This window comes from Protomyctophum parallelum, assembly GCF_964188405.1.
Source record: "Protomyctophum parallelum genome assembly, chromosome: 15".
Classification (NCBI taxonomy): Eukaryota; Metazoa; Chordata; class Actinopteri; order Myctophiformes; family Myctophidae; genus Protomyctophum; species Protomyctophum parallelum.
The window spans coordinates 44,707,923-44,726,215 of NC_139710.1; the positions used below are offsets into that span (position 1 = coordinate 44,707,923).

The 18,293-nt window shown below is 41.8% G+C and overlaps 1 protein-coding gene across 1 annotated transcript; it reads right to left on the bottom strand.

Moving 5' to 3' along the window:
* Window positions 1-4,102: 4,102 nt before the first annotated feature.
* Window positions 4,103-17,596, bottom strand: rflna (refilin A). The gene is made up of 4 exons (XM_083783666.1): window positions 17,341-17,596; window positions 16,884-17,227; window positions 7,115-7,224; window positions 4,103-6,719 (listed from the first exon to the last, which is right to left on the bottom strand). The coding sequence occupies exons 2-4, from the start codon at window positions 17,100-17,102 to the stop codon at window positions 6,386-6,388; spliced, it is 663 nt and encodes a 220-aa protein (XP_083639792.1). The 5' UTR covers window positions 17,103-17,227; window positions 17,341-17,596; the 3' UTR covers window positions 4,103-6,385.
* Between the last annotated feature and the right edge of the window lie 697 nt (window positions 17,597-18,293).

The window sequence follows — 18,293 nt, forward strand, 5'->3', positions numbered from 1 at the left end:
CTCATCAAATGGTGGTCCGTGGCTCAAATGGGTCTGAGAGGCTAAATGTCATCAAATGGTGATCCGTGGCTCCTCAAATGCCGAATAAATAGGCTTGAAAACCACTGAGCTAAATGAGCCAACTGCCAACACCAAACACTCACCTAGGCTGCAGAGTGGACAGTGTTTCCACTGCAGATTCTTGTAGAAGCTTTTTTTGTTTTTAACCAGCCAGGTAAAAACACTGACGAGTCTAGTCTACTCGATGTCCATGTCAATTAAATGTTACATTACGAGTTATTCATTAAAACAAACGGCTTGTTGTAAGTTACAAACACTAGCAGGCACGTGTTGGGAGTTGGCGTGTTACTTTTTTTTACCAGAAGGTGCGGTGGTGCGACCTGATGACTTAAATTGCATGCACATGCGCATCCCGTGCACCGCAGCTCAAGGAAACACCCCCCCCCCCCCCCCCCCCACACACACACACACACACACACACACACACACACACACACACACACACACACACACACACACACACACACACACACACACACACACACACACACACTTACACTTACACACGCACACAAACACACACGCACGCGGCACACAAACGCCCCTCAGAACATACGCGATGTTTTTTTTAAATGTTAATAATGTTATAGTATAGGCCTATAGTAAAAAGTCATGACGAAATATTAAAGAAGAGTAAAGCTCCAGTTGCCACGTATTGCTGTACTGCAATATATTTTGATAAGAAATATTGTTTATGGAATATTTTATATTGGGTAAAATATACCCGTGTTTGGTGATGATGTAACAAAAAATATGTTTAGTGTTCTAGGGTTAATAAGGCAACAAACATTATGTTATTTGTATGAATGTTAGTGTTGAACTCTGCTGTCAGATGACAAGACAACATTGGTGCGTCTCGTATGACGCCGAGAGGCTAAAGCGGGGAAACGTTTTAGCTGTCAGACTCGCTGCTTTAGTCGTTGTCTGCATGAGAATCACTGCTTTTGTTATATTGTATTAAACGTAGGACAAATACCACAGTGAATCACAGCATAATAAAAGCGATTGCTGTCAACGAAGTTGGACCTTCCCCGTTCACCCCCTCTCTCCTTCCATTCATGAAATGCCGCCTTGCGAACAGCTGACTTTACTATGAGTGACGTAGGCTAGTAGCACGCAACACCACGTGACCCATATAGCTGTCACCAACATGGACTTTACATCATTAAAGGGACACTTCACCCTTTTTGCAAAATAATATATGTTAATGACGTTTAGAGGATTTAGAACACTTCCCTGGGCAAGAAGCACACATTCAAACCATAATGGTTTGAATGGTTCTTACTGGCCCACCCATCATGGTTTGAATGGTTCTTACTGGCCCACCCATAATGGTTTGAATGGTTGGATGGATGCTATTGGCTCATCCATAGGCCTAATGGTTTACCAAATGGTTGGATACCAGCTCCCGTCCGCTTCTCATTGTAAAATAATACGAACGAGTGAATCTTTTTACAATAACGTTATTTTTCAGAAAGGAAGCCATTGAGCGTTAAAATTGGTCTTAATGCTTCCAACTCGAGTAGAATTACTCGAGTTGACGTCATGGCTTCGATACATAATATAGAACTAGATCTGTCTGTGTCTTCAGTGGTCCAGTGGACTAGACTTCCAGCCTCGAATCCGAGCTACATAACTTTGCGAGTTCGAGCCCCGTTGATAATTTTCCAACAACACCGGACTACTTGTTTTTGTGAGGTTACTGTTAGGGCGAGTTTGACATGCATTTAGGCTATCCCCATTTAGTGGCATTTCTATCTCTGGGTCCCCCAATTTATCTATTTATTTTAATATTTATCTGAGCGTGTACAAATGGAACCAACAGGTCAATTTGGTTCCATTTGTACACTCTCTGAGGTACAGACCCATAAAGGTCCATTTGGTTACTAACCATCATTTAGCTGGGGACCCCCTGGAACTCCCTCAAGGACCCCTGGGGGTCCCCGGACACCACTTGGTCAAGATGGAAAGAATTTATCCAAATCAGAAAATAGCAGGCACAACCAATAGTGGTTAAGATGATTTACTGCATTAACTACTTTTATTGGGGACCCCCTGGAAACCCCCCAAGGGCCCCTGGGGTGGGAACACATTTATTTGTGATTGTAGACACCTTTATGAACACATTTGTGAAGAAAGCTAGTGGTAAGCATTTGTTTTGCAGAAGTATTAACCCATTTAGGCCTGAATATTAAAAAATGTCTTCAAAATCCTGACATTTTCCAGAAAAACCCTATTTTTCTCTGTATCAGTGGTGCTCAATATTTCATGTCAAGGACCCCAAAAAGCATATGTAATACCGGTATGCCTCTGAAATATGTTGATCCAGGGACCTCCCCGGAAGCAAAAGATTTAAGTTAAAATGTTCACTCTGTAATAATATATATATATTCAAAGATTTGAGGCACATTTTCAGGATTTTTAAAAAATAGCAGACCTACAAGTTCATAGCGCGGCACTCGGTGCCGCGCTATGAGTTTGTAGATCTGCTATTTTTCAATAGCTCTGCTAAAGTAATAACATGATGCTTAAAACACCAAAAAGGGTTCCCGCCCAAAATGGGTTCAACACAGACTCAACTCCATTGGATCCATTGGAACACATGTCTCTAGTTCTCCATTTCCTGAAAAGTAAAGGTTTTGGACATACAAGATAACCACAGTGACAATATATCAGATGACCATAATTTGTGTTTAACTTTAAATCTAGACGCTCGCTGCAAGACATTTGATGACCAGCCCAGAGGTCATGACCTCTGACATGGTGAGTGACCAGCCCAGAGGTCATGTGATGTCATCGCTTGCTGTCAACCAATCAGAAGAAACAGTGGACTGAGGGTCGGGAGACACAGCTTGACAACACATTGTGCTTAGATAATTAACCCATTAAGACCTTTTCACAAAATAGCAGATATACAAGCCCATAGGGCGGCACTCTGTGTTGTGCTATGAGCTTGTAGATCTGCTATTGAATAATAGCAGATCTTTGCAAATACAATAAATACATGTAATTTAACCAAGTGAACCCAACGTTACTATTCTGGGCAAACATTTGGTGACAATAGTGAACATTCAAGCCTTGTGAGCTTGTAGGCCAGCTATGTTTCTTGGTGGTGGTGTAGAGGGAAAATGGAGGGGGCCTAGTACAGACCTTGTGGAACATAGTCCACAAAGTAGAGTTTAAATGGTTATTAAAACACTATAAATGCCGGGGACGTTTTCAGACTAAAGGCGCAAGAGTACCAAGCAGATGAGGGAGATTTTACTCTGAAAAGCCAGCAAAATTTCCCCCCAAAACTATTTTCGGGCCTGTTGAGAATGAGAACTCTAGTTTTTGCCACCTGCCCGCCGCGGCAGCACTAATAACTAACTTTGGGGCCCGTCTAGAGTTTGAATGGACATGGTATCAGTCAAAAGAGAGACATAGAAGAGGATGGATGGGTAGGGAAGGATCAACATGGAATGTCAGAACAGGTCAGCTCCATATATGGAGATCTAAGGGTTTGAGGTTAGAGGTCAGATGTAGAGTTGCTGGCCGGCTCCATATATGCAGATCTAGGTGATGATCCAGTCTGATATGCCCACAGCCCTCCTATGAGACACAGACTGAGTAGAAAAAATGGTGGTATTTTATCATGAAGCAGTTGTCAGCAGGGCCTGATGAATTGAAAATGGAGGACCCTGATGAAAACAAGTCTGCTTAGCAGTTTTTTTATTGACCTACGTACTTTCGTTGAAATGTACTCATTCTACATACTGTGAATTCAAATCAATCAATCCATCAATCCATCAATCAGACAGTAGCACCAACATCAATGCAGTGATGTGGAAGAGTGCAGTTCCGAAATCTTCTTCTTCGTGTCTGGCCATCCTCTATATCATGTCTTTCCAGGGGTTGGTGCAGGCGAGTGCAGTGGCATTTGTTTCCAATATTGACCTCACCTATTAAATTGTAATTGTTACCGTGGTTACGTTACATAACAGTTCAGAATCAGATTGGGGGTCCCCCCCCCCATTTTACTGTGTAAATACTAACACAAGTCTGGGCTTGGGAATTCTTGTTTTATTCAGTTAGAATACATCTTTTTTAAATTATTTTCTTTTGATCAGAGCAAGAATGATGACCGACATGAAATGTACAAAAATATAAAGAGAATTATGAAGTGCCTCAATGCCACATATACAACAGGAAAATATATTACAGTAACAAAGTCAAGGGTTAGGAAAGAACACAAAACATAACCATCAAAATATTGTACTTGCCATCTGCTCCCTTTTGCTATTTTCTTATGCCTTCAGAACAACTCTCAGACCACCTATACATAACACAACCCTTGTCTTGCCAGTAATCTTCCCATTGTGTGCAAATGCCACTGGCTCCAATGCTCCATACATCAAGCCTGATTCACTTATTTCATCTTTTGTGTGAGTGTGTGACTGTGTGTGTGTGTGTGTGTGTGTGTGTGTGTGTGTGTGTGTGTGTGTGTGTGTGTGTGTGTGTGTGTGTGTGTGTGTGTGTGTGTGTGTGTACGCCTCCATTTTCAATAACACTAGACCCAGTGGCTTTCTCTTTAGATCAAACGTATCAAGTCTTTTTTACACTTTGCATTGCTACCTAACCACGATGCCGATACCGATTCTCACCCCCTCGAGACATGTTCTACGGTCCACTTACTTATGAAAATAGCTTCTTTTAAAAAAAAGTGAACAAAAAACTAAACAAATTCTCAATTACATTAGGGAATACATGTTTGCAACAAAATAAAGTCAACATCTAAAAAGAAACTGAGGTAAGATCTGAATTCATAAAATAAGTTTCAATATTTACCAAGATCAATAACCTACATATAAGACAGACAAGGAAGTGAGAAAGACTCATAATATAAATCTATATTACATCTTCAACAGGAAAACCTGATGCAACCTGATGCTGTAAATCATCTGAGACAACCGTTTCAATTACAAATTATACTACATGTTACAGAAGTGTCAAACCTTCAAGTTGACCCATTGACTAAACTGCCACTCCTAAACCTCATTGATGGTTTGTAAATCTTTAAAAACAGGGTTAGGGTTAAGGACAGAGGTAAGTTCCTCTTAGAGGCCTTGTAACATAGCTCTAAGCCCTTCCTACTAACGTCACATAGCTCACTAAAGACACTCAAAACAGACCTCAGAGAACTGGTCTATCATTCCTACTGTACCGTTTGTTTTATATGGGCAGGGTTTATAATAACAGGACAATTGTGTTTGTGGTCGACTCAAATCAGAAAAGTACAATATACTACACTGAAATAAATAGACCTCTTACCTAGTATGTTCTTGTGAACACCTATCTGTGTCCTCTGTGGTAAACTATATCCACGTGGCATCTATAAGGTTAAACATACAGTCTCTCAAATGTTCAGGATTGTCCTTCGTAAACCTCATAAAAAGATAATATAATCCGTGGAGTAAATGGGGTCCAACTTCTGAGGTCTAGTTTGAATCAAATACAAAGTTACTGTACGAATGTATTCTGCTGAGAAAAAGAATACTAAAACATAGTCTTCAGTTTCAGAGTAAAGAATTGTGATGGAGGGAGGTGAATGGCCACCTAAATATCCCTGCGTTAAATTATCTTTGGTCCATTGTTGTTGTTTTTTAATGCAATATTGTAAATCAGCTCTCCGCTCTGCAATACGATTCCAATGACAGGACAGGCATTAATTATTATGATACATAGAAAACAAGTGCAATAAAGCCATTAGAAAGGTTTGCTTTGGTGTGAATGGGTTGACATGAACTCTATTCAAATCAGTATAATAATCAGGAAAATGTGTAACTAAGAACTGTAGATTCCTTGATATATTAGACATATACTACAGTCAAACATTATCATTACCTTTACAGAGGTTAAAAAAAACCTGGAGTTCTGTCCATTGGCGGCCATTTCTTCTTGGGAGCAGAATCATTTGTCAGCATTTATATTAAATAAGACAATAAATCCATGAAATGCAGCTTTGAACTGCCAAGGAGGCTCTCCTTTTAAAGACTGCATCAGTAGAAAGTCTAATACAATATACTCAAGTCTCAAACAGCAAAAATGTCCCTAAAAGGATGTCTCAGGTCCCCCCCCCCCCCCCAATGGCACACAAATTCATACATACAAGAAGAAGATATGGGGTTCCAGTACTTTCCAACATGGGCATTTCTAAGTGCCTCATCCTCATTAAGCAAGATAGCCACCAATCTTCAAGCCAGCCTGCACTAGTCAGTCATTCAGGCAGTTAGCCCCTGTCCCTACAAGCGTGTGACTGTGTGGTCGGTTTAGGCAGCGCTGGGTACTACAAGTCCTCCGTGTAGATAATACAGGGGCTTGTGTCCTCACTGGACTCCAGCTGGACTGTGGAAACAAACCAACGACGGGAGCCAGTGGCATTGTAGTTGAGAGTTGTGCGGTAAGTGTTCTTGGCATGTTTAGGGTAGATGATGGTGGTGCTCCGGTAGCTTAGGGGCTTCTGGCGTGGTTCCAGGTAGACCTGGGACTTGTAGCTTCGCCAGGTGCAGTTCTGCACCGCCACTACTGTCTCACTGAAGGAGGTGGGGGTGGGAACAGGTAAGCAGTAAACCTGGTCCTGGTAATGCTTGTCCGAGTCGTACTTCACTTCAGAGTTGCACCTGTGGAAGAGAAGGAAAGAGGGCTTTAATATTAATAGAGGTTGGGAACATACTGTAAGTAAGTCACCACTAGGTGGCAGTGTGAGTAGGAAAATGTTAAGCAGGAAACAATATGGAACAAATAATATGATATTATTTTAAGGTTTACACATACTTAGGTTACCTTGTGGAATGTGGATATAAAACGAGAAAGGAAAGACATAAAAACAATATCAAACACTCAGATGACATGATAAAAACACAAGCACGAAGTCCTGAATTTTGCATCATGTGCCCATAGCTTGGGCAACATAGAAGACAAATGTAACAATATGATTCCTAATCCTAACCATTTAAAGTAGGGCAAGACAAGTTGCAAATTATGATCAATAAATACTCATTTTATTTTCACTTACTTTATTTCCTGTTCTGGTTTGGGGTTGACCTCGATGCTTTCACCAAAGAACACAGGGTGCATACGCGCTCTGGGGTCTGTTCCTGTGGCGTTCAGCAGCAGATAGGGAAGCTATGAAAGAAGGCACACCATGTCAGGAGAGTCCAAATCAGTCATTCTTTTTTAACTACCCGCTAAACAATAATGTTCAGCCTGCCTGTTCTTCTAACTTAAAAAAGCATGGACATTTGACAACGCCCCACCCACTGATGGCACATGGCCACATGACAATGCTGCCTGTCAATAGCAAAAGCTGAACAACAACTCCACAACAAACTGCAGCCAAAGCAACACTTCCATTTTAATTGAGATAATTACACCATGTCGGGTAAGGCAAATGAAGTGTTAGCATTAAATCTCTTTGAAGGGTTGGCTGAAGGGCTTTCACAGCCCTCCAGTCAGTCTACGAGAGGTGTGTACAGTATAGTGTGTGTGTGTGTGTGTGTGTGTGTGTGTGTGTGTGTGTGTGTGTGTGTGTGTGTGTGTGTGTGTGTGTGTGTGTGTGTGTGTGTGTGTGTGTGTGTGTGTGTGTGTGTGTGCGTGCGTGCGTCCGTGCGTGCGTGTGTGTGTCTGTGCGTGCGTGCGTCTGTCCGTCCAAATGCAGAATACACACCAGTGGCCTTGTGGTTAAAGTTTCCGCCTTGAGATTCGGAGGTCCCAGGGGTCAATGCCGGGCCGAGTCATACAAAAGACTATACAAAAGGTACCCCCAAATCCCAATGCCTCCCGGGCATCATCATACTAGCCTCATGTCCAGGGGTTGTACATCAAGCTGTCTCACACCAAGGAAACCTGACCGCCACAACACAAGGCTCGAGAACCATTGGTTCCCAAGGCTACTTAATACTTACTCTATCGCCCCTCTGTGGAACACATTCCCAATCCCCGTCACGTCCCGTCAAGACTCAAAAAGGCCCTCAAAATCTCCTCAGACTTGCAGACTTGCATTAAAATAAATACATTTTCTCTTCATTTCAAACACTTTCTTAAAACTCTGTCTTTAGTAATGCACCACATAAGTTGAATTACATTTGAAGTAGCCTATTAAATATGTATGTGTGTGCGTGCGTGCAAGGAGTGTCCCCCTCTACACTGTATGTCACTGGCTTCTAAACCTGGACACACTCACTCTGGTCCACCTGTTCAATCTATCAGTCGTCTGTTATGCTCTGCTTCCCCATCACCCACACATGCACACAGTCACATACAGAAGACATTACTGTCCCACAGTTAAATACTTTCTGAATGAAAGCACACATTAAAGAAATGGTCACAAACAGCTAAGAGTTGACAACAATCCCTAGGCCTTTAGGAACCAGATGGTGTGAAAGTGCAGATCAGGTACATTGTGAATGTACCCATACCCATATATTGTGTCATTTTGAAATTATATTTCAGCCAGGTCTGCACTTTGGCAATAATAGTATTTACTGAACTCTGCATTGTGGAGCCAATTTTACAAAAACAAAACGCCTAAATGAATTCTGATCAACTGAAAATCACATATTGAGGGGCTTCTACACAATGCACAGCCAAGAGTTAACTTACGTCTCAGACCAATAGTTTCTGTTCCTTTTTTATTTTATGTTTTACTAATCTTCACCAAATTGTCTACACATCTCATGTGACGAGAGTTGAACAGCTTTTTTATATTCCTATTATACGATAAAAAAACGTTTGCAGATGATGACGGGGCCTAATTGCCTTTAATTGGCTTCCAAAATGTGTGTGTGTACAAAACAAATGCCAAATATTATGTACACAAAACACAATCAACCCCACATTGGAATCACATGTTGAGGGGCCTCTATTGAGTGCACCTCCAAAATGCATTTTCACTTCTACCCATAGGGGGGAGCCACAACTGTGTAATTTCCCCCACAGCTTTCTCGATTCCTGGTGGCTGTAATCCACAACTCACATAGCCCTGGGTGGGTAGGCCACACGGCCTGGCAGAGATGTGCGCTCTGTGGTGTACTTTATAGTTTAAAAAAGGTTCATTGTGCAGTGCGCAGTGAGCACAAATGCTTTTTCGGCCTCACATTCACACCTGGAAGTTGCAGACTAAAACCACAGTCTTTTACTGCCACCAACCAGCTTAGTGAGAGTAATATCGTTACTAGCACAATCAATAGGATCTCAGAGAGTTCAGTTCCAACTGGCCACAAGCTTGGAACAGTGAATGCCAAATTTCCTGAGCTATGGCATTGGCATGGAGACATGCAGCCAGTCACAATCTCTGTCAACTCCCTACACACATTCCCTCTATTGCACCCGCTCACTCACGCACACGCACACACGCACGCGCACACACACACACACACACACGCACACACACACACACACACACACACACACACACACACACACACACACACACACACACACACACACACACACACACACACACACACACACACACACACACACACACACACACACACACACACACAGTCACACACACGTCTGTGACTGACAGTTGTGTACACTATATTCACAGAAAACACGGCCTTGTACAGAATGTGTGCTTGTCAGAGAGATGCTTTTTATTGCATAATATGCCACTCAAAACATTGAACAATCTGAATCAAATGGAAACCCTACACCACAATCCTTCTAGCGCTCACATTACACCGGGTGGATAGAGTGAACCTGTCACATGCTGTGGTTTGGCTGCAATACACATACATGCCACACTGACTGACTCTCTCTCACCGTCTCTCTGCTTTAGGGACAGGCTACAACAGGCCAAGGACATGGCAGATCTCTGAGCAACATGCAAATTCTCATCTTACCCCGAGCTTACAATCAGCACCACAGTATCTGGATGAGTACGACTGAGCCTGCAAGCTCAACTCTGCTACACTTAAGTGAAATACATTCAGAACTTTCCAGAAAGGGAGGTGAAAAACTAATCAAGAAAGTCAACCAAAGAATACGACACAGACCTCTCAAAACAAACTAGCATTTGAGCCACAGACCACCATTTGATGAGATTTAGCCTCTCAGACTCGTCACATTGGATTTTGTCCACAATTCCTTGCTGTATTGATGTTGGCAGTGGTACCATTGGAGAGATAACAAGTCGTTGATCAAAATAATTATTCTACATTCTCTAATTGTGCAGATTTCTTGTAAATTAAACCAGTAAGATGCCCTGAGGGCGAGAAGCGACCTTGCCCTAAAGGCGAGGTCGCCTGAAACAATAGGTCTGGGAATGCCCATATCTGGATTCTTTTTTTAAATGACGTTTTCGGGCCGTGTAGGGCGTAAAATGTGTGCTAATTAATAAGCCAGACAGGGCCTTTGGCCAGCCGAGTTAGGGCCCAGGTAGGGCCGGGCCTTAATTTTCGGGCCTATTGAGAACTCTAGTTTTTGCCAGCCCGTCTAGAGTTTGAATGGACAGGTATCAGTCAAAAGGGAGACATCGAAGGAAGGACGGGTGGGGGAGGATCTTACACTCTCAAGAGTTAAAGATCTAATAAGGGTCCATTTGGTTACGAACTCCCCATCATTTAGCTGAAGACCACCTGGAACCCCCTCAAGGACCACTGGTTGAAATTTGAAAACCACTGTCTTAGCAGATTGACCTGTACTTTCCTGGAACTGTACACATTCTACAAACGGTTAATTGCAACCATAGGTCGCATTTACTATGAAAACCTGCATTTCCGTGTGTCACGTCACACCTCCATATATGGTCATGCCTCGTGACCTCACGCCTCGTGACATCACGCCTCCATATTTGGTCACGCCTTGTGACATTACGCCTCCATCTCCATATATGGAGCTGACCTGTTCTGACATCCCATATGTCGATCCCTCCCCACCGTCCTTCCTTTTTGATGTCTCCCTTTTGACTGATACCTGTTCATTAAAACTCTAGACGGGCCCGGCCCAAAGTTATTAGTGCAGCCGCACCCAGCAGCCGGCGAAAACTAGAGTTCTCAACAGGCCCGAAACTTAAGGCCCGGCCCTACCTGGGCCCTCATCAAACCCTGTACACTCAAGACACTGCCCCCGCTGCCACCCTTAGATCTCCAGATATGGAGCTGACATGTTCTCACATTCCTTATGTTGATCTGACCTCATCAAACCCATTCAAGACATGCTCAATATATGGCCAGTACAGAATTCATTCCATATGATGATCTGACCCCCATGCTAAAGCGCAAGCACTCGCCCAGCACCGTCACCCAGGTTGGATAATGGATGCGTGCACTGGTAATATTAATCAATCAAAAAGGTGAGTAACACCCACGGGCACAACGCCACTTGTCCCATTTCCCCCAGATTCAGCACAAACATGAGGACTCAATGTTTTGTAATGTAAATTCAACCAAAGCAGTGCACATTGCGCATCATGACAGTAGTCCAGTAATAATGTAATTTGACCTCAAACTAATTGCAAAAAAACCCAAACTCAGCTGATTTTGTATCTTCAATATATCCTGAATAACAGAAAAAAAGTTGCCTGGAATTGTCTGAGGAGAAAGTTTAGAAAATGGCCTGTACAGTATATGGCCACCATAGACAGGCCATTTTCAACACTTTCCCCTCAGACAATTCCAGGCAACCTTTTTTCTGTTATTCAGGATATATTGAAGATACAAAATCAGTTTGGTTTTTTTGCAATTAGTTTGAGGTTGATCCTGTATTTTCCCTAGATTTCCTGTACTACTGTGACATCACTGATTAATCTGAATCCTTGGATCATTATTCTAGCCTTTTCAACCAGCTTTCAGTACATCCATGACTCTATGCTTAAGTGCGCTGTCACAATAAGATATATTTTTGACACACTTGCAACTGAAACTCTAGTGGGATTATGAAGGTAGGCTATATGAGTCAATCATTATTTAATGTCTGACAACATTATTTAATGTCCGACAAGATTCATGTCGAACTATCAGAAGTGTAACTAAAATAATGTGTCACTGCAATAGTTTAGCTGTAGTTTTCCACCTGTCCAAAGTCAGTTTTAGAGGCAAGCACACTGTGTGTAATTACTAGATACCTTGCCATGATGTAACTTCAAAGGTGGACAAGAAATCAAAAGTAATTTCTCCATTGACTAGCAATTAATAATTGAAAATATGCTCCCCATTGATTTACATTGTATGGCAAGATCACTCTGCATGGTCTTTTTCAGCCTTTAAATGAATGCAAACAAAGACAAAACCCGGTACCAGTGATGTAAATAGGTTTTCAATGTAATGGGTCCCACGACCCAGGGGTGGTCTTTTAGATGGGTCTCAGTGACATTTTATGAGTCCTACTTCAACGACGTTAGAGTACAGTACTGAGTACAGTATTGCATCGCAGGACCCCTGGAGGGTGACATACTTTTCTCAATTTAGTGAGTCTAAAGATGCAGGATGCAGGCTATTCGCATCACTGTACTGATCTTCAAATAATAAAATCAACAAGAGGTTGACATTTGTGATGTTCTATATTGTTTGGGCTGAACAAATTGAACAAGTTGAACAAATGCATTTGCATTTGCATTTGTTTACAGGCTGAACAAGAGCCTGCAGAGTGGTATTGCCGTACAATGTGAGTCAATGGGGAGCATATTTTAAAAATATCAATTCTATAGTCAATGGGAGAAATTATTTATGATTGCTGACAGACATTGAGCACTACAGTGACTCTGCACAAATGGAGTTAATCTGCAAACCCATTCATTGTCCACCCTTTGCTGTTGGCACTTTGTGGCATGAAATTACTGTAAGTATTTGATTGGCTTCCCGTCGCTGCTTTGGTGTGATGAACACCACACTGGCTATTTACAGCTCTGGCAGTGCTCTGGCAACTTCTGTAAAACTTAAACACTTGTGACACACACACACACACACACACACACACACACACACATACGCGCGCACACACACGCACGCACGCACGCACGCACGCACGCACACACACACACACACACACGCACGCACGCATGCACGCACGCACGCACGCACGCACGCACGCACGCACGCACATGCACATGCACATGCACATGCACATGCACATGCACATGCACATGCACACGCACACGCACACGCACACGCACATGCACATGCACATGCACACACACTCACACACACACACACACACACACACACCCCACACACACACCAGAACCCCCCCCCCGCCCTCCCCCCCTGGAAGTACAATTCTGCCCAGGAAAAATAGGCTACAGCTGAGCAGTAGCCACACAATGTACAATGCACAATGCAGCACCGTTGAGGACAAGCCAAGCCAAACACATTCGATGTAAAACAAATTTCCACAATCCTGGGCATTTTGGTGCGATATAATAAAACATCAGACGTCATATCTGAAGCACAGAATGGCTTTGATATCAGTGCATCAGTAGTTGAATCCTGTCCTCATAATCCAGAGACAGTTCTTTCTGTTAATGAAGGAGATCATAGTACCAACACTATCTGGTGTACTGTAGACAGAATGTAAAGTGCTGAGGGGTATTATCAAATGACCTTTCGGATGTTTGACACCGTGGCTCTATCTAAAGATGCATCAAATATTCAGCCCTGCTACTAAATCAGGCACTGTATTTCTATACACCTAGTAGTTTATATATATACAGTAACAGTAAATATTACCAGTATTTCAATGTCGCATTATTTGGAGACATTTTGAAATGTATGGGTTTGGTTTCAACTTACAAGTATGTTTAGATGTAACTGTAAGAAGACTGAACAACTACAGGGAAACACTTTCTGCATGCACAATGTTCCTAAATGTTTTCATAACAGTGGGGCTGTGTTTGTGCATTGCCCATGTTTAAATTAGAAGTGAGAGGTCAGCAATGTCTTATGCAATGGCCTGCAACCACACAAGCATTAGCACTGTGTGCCCCAAAATAGAACTGGGGGATTGTTTTGGTGGCACACAAAAAACATCCCAAAACAGATCTGGACTAGAGGGGGAATTAAAAATAATACAAAATAAAACAAATTAAAATATATTTGCATTAACTATATGCATATCCTATTTGATTATTTCTGTGAAGAATACCAAGCAGAAGCTGTTCAAAACTGATATTGAGCAGAAAGAAACCTCAAGACAGAGTCCTTCCCAGTTCCTAGTCTCAAACTTCTAGAGGATTAAGGCCATTTCAATTTTTCAGGTCTCAACAAACCAGTGTCAACTCCCAGGATACCAAACTGCATATCTAGAGCTTCCTTCAGACACACTAAAAAGCCACCCTCGACCTGTGCTGACATGTAGACTTTCTGAAACTGGGAGCGACCTGGTAATTATTTTCCACTGAATCAACCCTTTTCTGCTATAATAGCATTAGCTGTCATTTGTAATGCAAATCTTTTGGCTTATGGTGTACCGTACAATGCTACAACAAGGATGGAGTTTGATGAATTGGGTACAAAACATTACCCCAATGGAAACAAACCAGTGCTTTCTTGGGTGTTTATTCCTATTAGTAGACCTTGTGTTGAACTGTACTTTCCTCTGCTTGTCTTTACAAACTGTTAAAGCATTCAATAAATCAAACAAACCGTTTTCATGGTGCGGTTAAACAACAAATCTTCAAAATGGCATGCCTACCATGCATAAGGAATTAGTCACATTAACATACAGATTTGTCAGAGACAAGATCATAGGGAGATTCTGATAGCAGCAATGCAATTTAATTTTCAGTGAAACCAAAGAAACATTTGTAGTCCAGACTAATGCTGTCAATGCCAGGGACATTGGATAGTCCCTGGTAATCACTGAGATGGCAAAAATGGAAGTTGGAACTTAGCAGCGGTGGAAAGTACATTTACTCAAGTTGTGTAGGCTACTTGAGTACAATTTTGAGGTACTTTACTTGAGTATTTCCAAGATTCAATACTTTTACTTCTACTGCATCTCAAAAGCAAGTTTTACTTTTACTCTACTATAATTATTTGAAAACTTTAGTAGTTACTTTGGTAGCTTTTGATTTACAGCCTAATACAAAACTCTTCAGACCTATACTTACTCAGGCTATTCAATAGAGCGTCGCAGTTCCGCCCCCTTTCATGACGACGCCAGGCTCAGGAAATTATTTCCAATGCATTTTTCCCATAGACATTTCAAAAAGGGGCCCCCTACCAGGGCCCAGGAAATGGTTCTCCGTTCCTTTTCCTCATAGACATTTCAAAAAGTATTTATTGAAAGACCTTTTAAGCCTCGTACAAAGCCAACTCTTGTTGTGACAACTCATGACAACAAACAAACATTTTTGGGCCAAACAAATAATTAGAAAGAAGAAAAAAACGTCTGGTTACAACACTTTTTTTGTTGTTTTTGTTGTAATTATTTGTTTGGTCCAAAATATTGTGTTTATTGTCATGATTTGTCACGACACGAGGTAACCGTCTTTAAATAAATACTTTTTGAAATGTCTATGGGAAAAATGCATTGGGTATCATTTCCTGGGCCTGGCATCGTCATGACAGGGGGCGGGACTGCGGGACTCTAGCTTAGCTTTAACTGATTTAGTCAGATATTTAGTCAGATATCTCATGCCTTTAATTGTACCTTATGTTGGCTATTGCTCTGACCTGTATAAGAATAGTAGTTACTGGTACTGGGGTCTGGGGAATAGTGTTGACAATGAGCAGGGCACTCGAGGTCGTCAGGTATACCAGATCAGAAACAATAACAAAGATTTTGGGCGCTTGGATAGCACAGTGGTCTAGTCCCTGTCCACCATCATGGAGGTTGTGGGTTTGAATCCACCAGTATATGCGAACACAATTGTCCTGTGTTCGCGGGAGGTAAGACGGGTTGGGGAGTGGGGATGGTGAATGCACGTAGGCCTACTCCTCCTGTCAGCACGTGTGTTGAGCCGGAGGAGCAGGACGAAGGCATCCTCCCGTTGGGGGCTCCTCACTAGCAGGTGAGTTAGTAGGATACAACACAGCAATGTGTGTGGGGAGGAATTCATTTAATTACTAAATTTGCGAGAAAAGGTGCATGGTATACCCTTACCCACCATCTCTCCAAATTTTAGTAATTATAAAATGTAAAATTATAAAAGATAATTGTCTACTCTAAATGAATAACAAAGATGTTGTTGTCAAATGAGTAGTCGACTTTCACTTAACTCAGGTTAATATACAAAAAGGTTAGTAGGCCTATAACCTCAAACCGCAGATGATCGTAATGATTAGCCTATACCGTCTAAGTCCCCACTCCAGTTAGAATGTAAGAAATCAGACGATCATTAACTCAACAAGATCTATCTTCTAAATAGGGTAGCCTACGGTCTACCAAGTAGCATCGCAGGGCAGAAAACCAGCTGAAGACAACAATACCATGATATAGGCCTACTGTAATATCACATGCCCAAGGCATCTTTATGTCAAACAATTTACCACTGTATGCCAGGAGGGGAAAAATAACTTCTAATGGACTTGGCATCTTCAGCAACTATGCTGCATCAGAAAATGAGATAACTGCAGAACTCCACCAGGGAGAGAGGGCTTCCAGATGTTTGCGAGGGCTTAAGTAAAATCCGTTTCTGCCTGGCCAACAATAGCCTACTGCCTACCCTAGCCTATACAGAGATTTCCACACAAACAATGATAATTTTGGCTAGTGATATTAGGCTACGAGTACGAATAGATTCAATAGCCTATGTCAAATGAACTGCCTCGGCAATACAAAAGTAAAGTGTGTTTATTGAGTTGTGTTTATTGAGTTGAGTATATATATAGGCTGCTTACCAGTTTCCCCTCTCTGTTCTCTTTTTTGTAAAATCCAAGATGATTTTCGATCGGGGTCTCACAACTCTCAGAGCGCGACTCAAGCAGACCAGGAGACAGCGAGCAGAAGGGTGGACTCGGACTCGGGGGTAATCCTGAATCCGGACTGTCAAGCAGTCCTTCCCGATTCTTGCCTTTCAGACTATCATCCATAGCTTGTAAATGTAAATGCCCCACCATTTCTGGGACAGATCAAGTCAAAAGTCAGACGAAGTCGCGCAGTGACAATTCGTTTGAAGAGCTTCCAAGTCCGTATGTGCGCAATCCAACTATAGAGTAATCCTTGAACGTTTCCAAGATGACTTCTGCAAGTAGAGTAAAACGTGTGATTAGATTTAAATACTATCCATAAACTGTAAACTATTTTCTTCACAAGTAGTACGGATAATAGTTTAAACGTCGTGGCATTATAGCCTACCTGCAATTCTGTTTTGCGTAATATCCAACGCTCCTGATATAGGTTACATTTAATTTGACATGTTAAAAACAAATCCGAAATCTGTCGAAACTCGCAGGCAGCAGCTAGAAACTATCACTACCGACGAAACACAAACACTCTTGTTCAAAAAAGTCGTAAAGTCACGTTAAACAACACTCCAACTGTTGCTGCAAAGCATTGCGTCTGGCAATGATCGCTCTCTCCTCCTCTGCTGCGCTGAAGTGATCTGCCGAGCCCGAAGAGGTCTTTCTAATGAGGTTGCCAGCTTTTTTGCACTTGGAGCCAGTCCAGCCCTATGATCTGGAACACTTCCATGTATGGCCGATAGGGTGAGCAAGTCCTCACTATTAAACTATCGGTGATTCGGCAGCACTGATTATAGACACTTTTTGGGGTTACAGTATATTTTTTACCTTTGAGTATATAATTACCTATTGCCTCTGTGCGTTTCTCAATCACCTGTTGTTTTCTGTGACTGTGAGTGTGTGCATTGTGTTATATATTATATATATATATATATATATATATATATATATATATATTAGTGATGCACCGAATATTCGGCCGCAGAGAATATTGGGCAGAAAATGGCTAAATATGCATTTTCGGCCTATTCGGTTTCGGCCCAAATAGGCAGAAAATATATCACCGAATAGTGTATGCAATTAATGCATTCAAAGAGCTGAATAAATGTTTTATGGATCCATAATAGTGATTATTATTTAAGTTAACATAACATTTGTAGAATCAAACTCAGGTTAATGGGTTAAGTGAGGATACTAAAACAGCGATATTCAGTTACACTTCATACCAATGATACTGTGCGGGTGTAGGTATGTTAAGTGATAACCACTTTCAACATGGCATTATAGGCAAAAGCTTTCTAAATCTTTCAAATTTTCCAAACATCTACAAGCTTGTAGGTCAACATT

Coding starts and splice junctions, on each gene's coding strand:
- rflna (XM_083783666.1), bottom strand. CDS start 17,102: ATGGTGGGGCATTTACATTTACAAGCTATGGATGATAGTCTGAAAGGC. Junction 7,225..16,883: donor AGAACAGAGAGGGGAAACTG/GTAAGCAGCCTA, acceptor CTTCTTTCATAG/CTTCCCTATCTGCTGCTGAA. Junction 6,720..7,114: donor AAACCAGAACAGGAAATAAA/GTAAGTGAAAAT, acceptor TCTCTTCCACAG/GTGCAACTCTGAAGTGAAGT.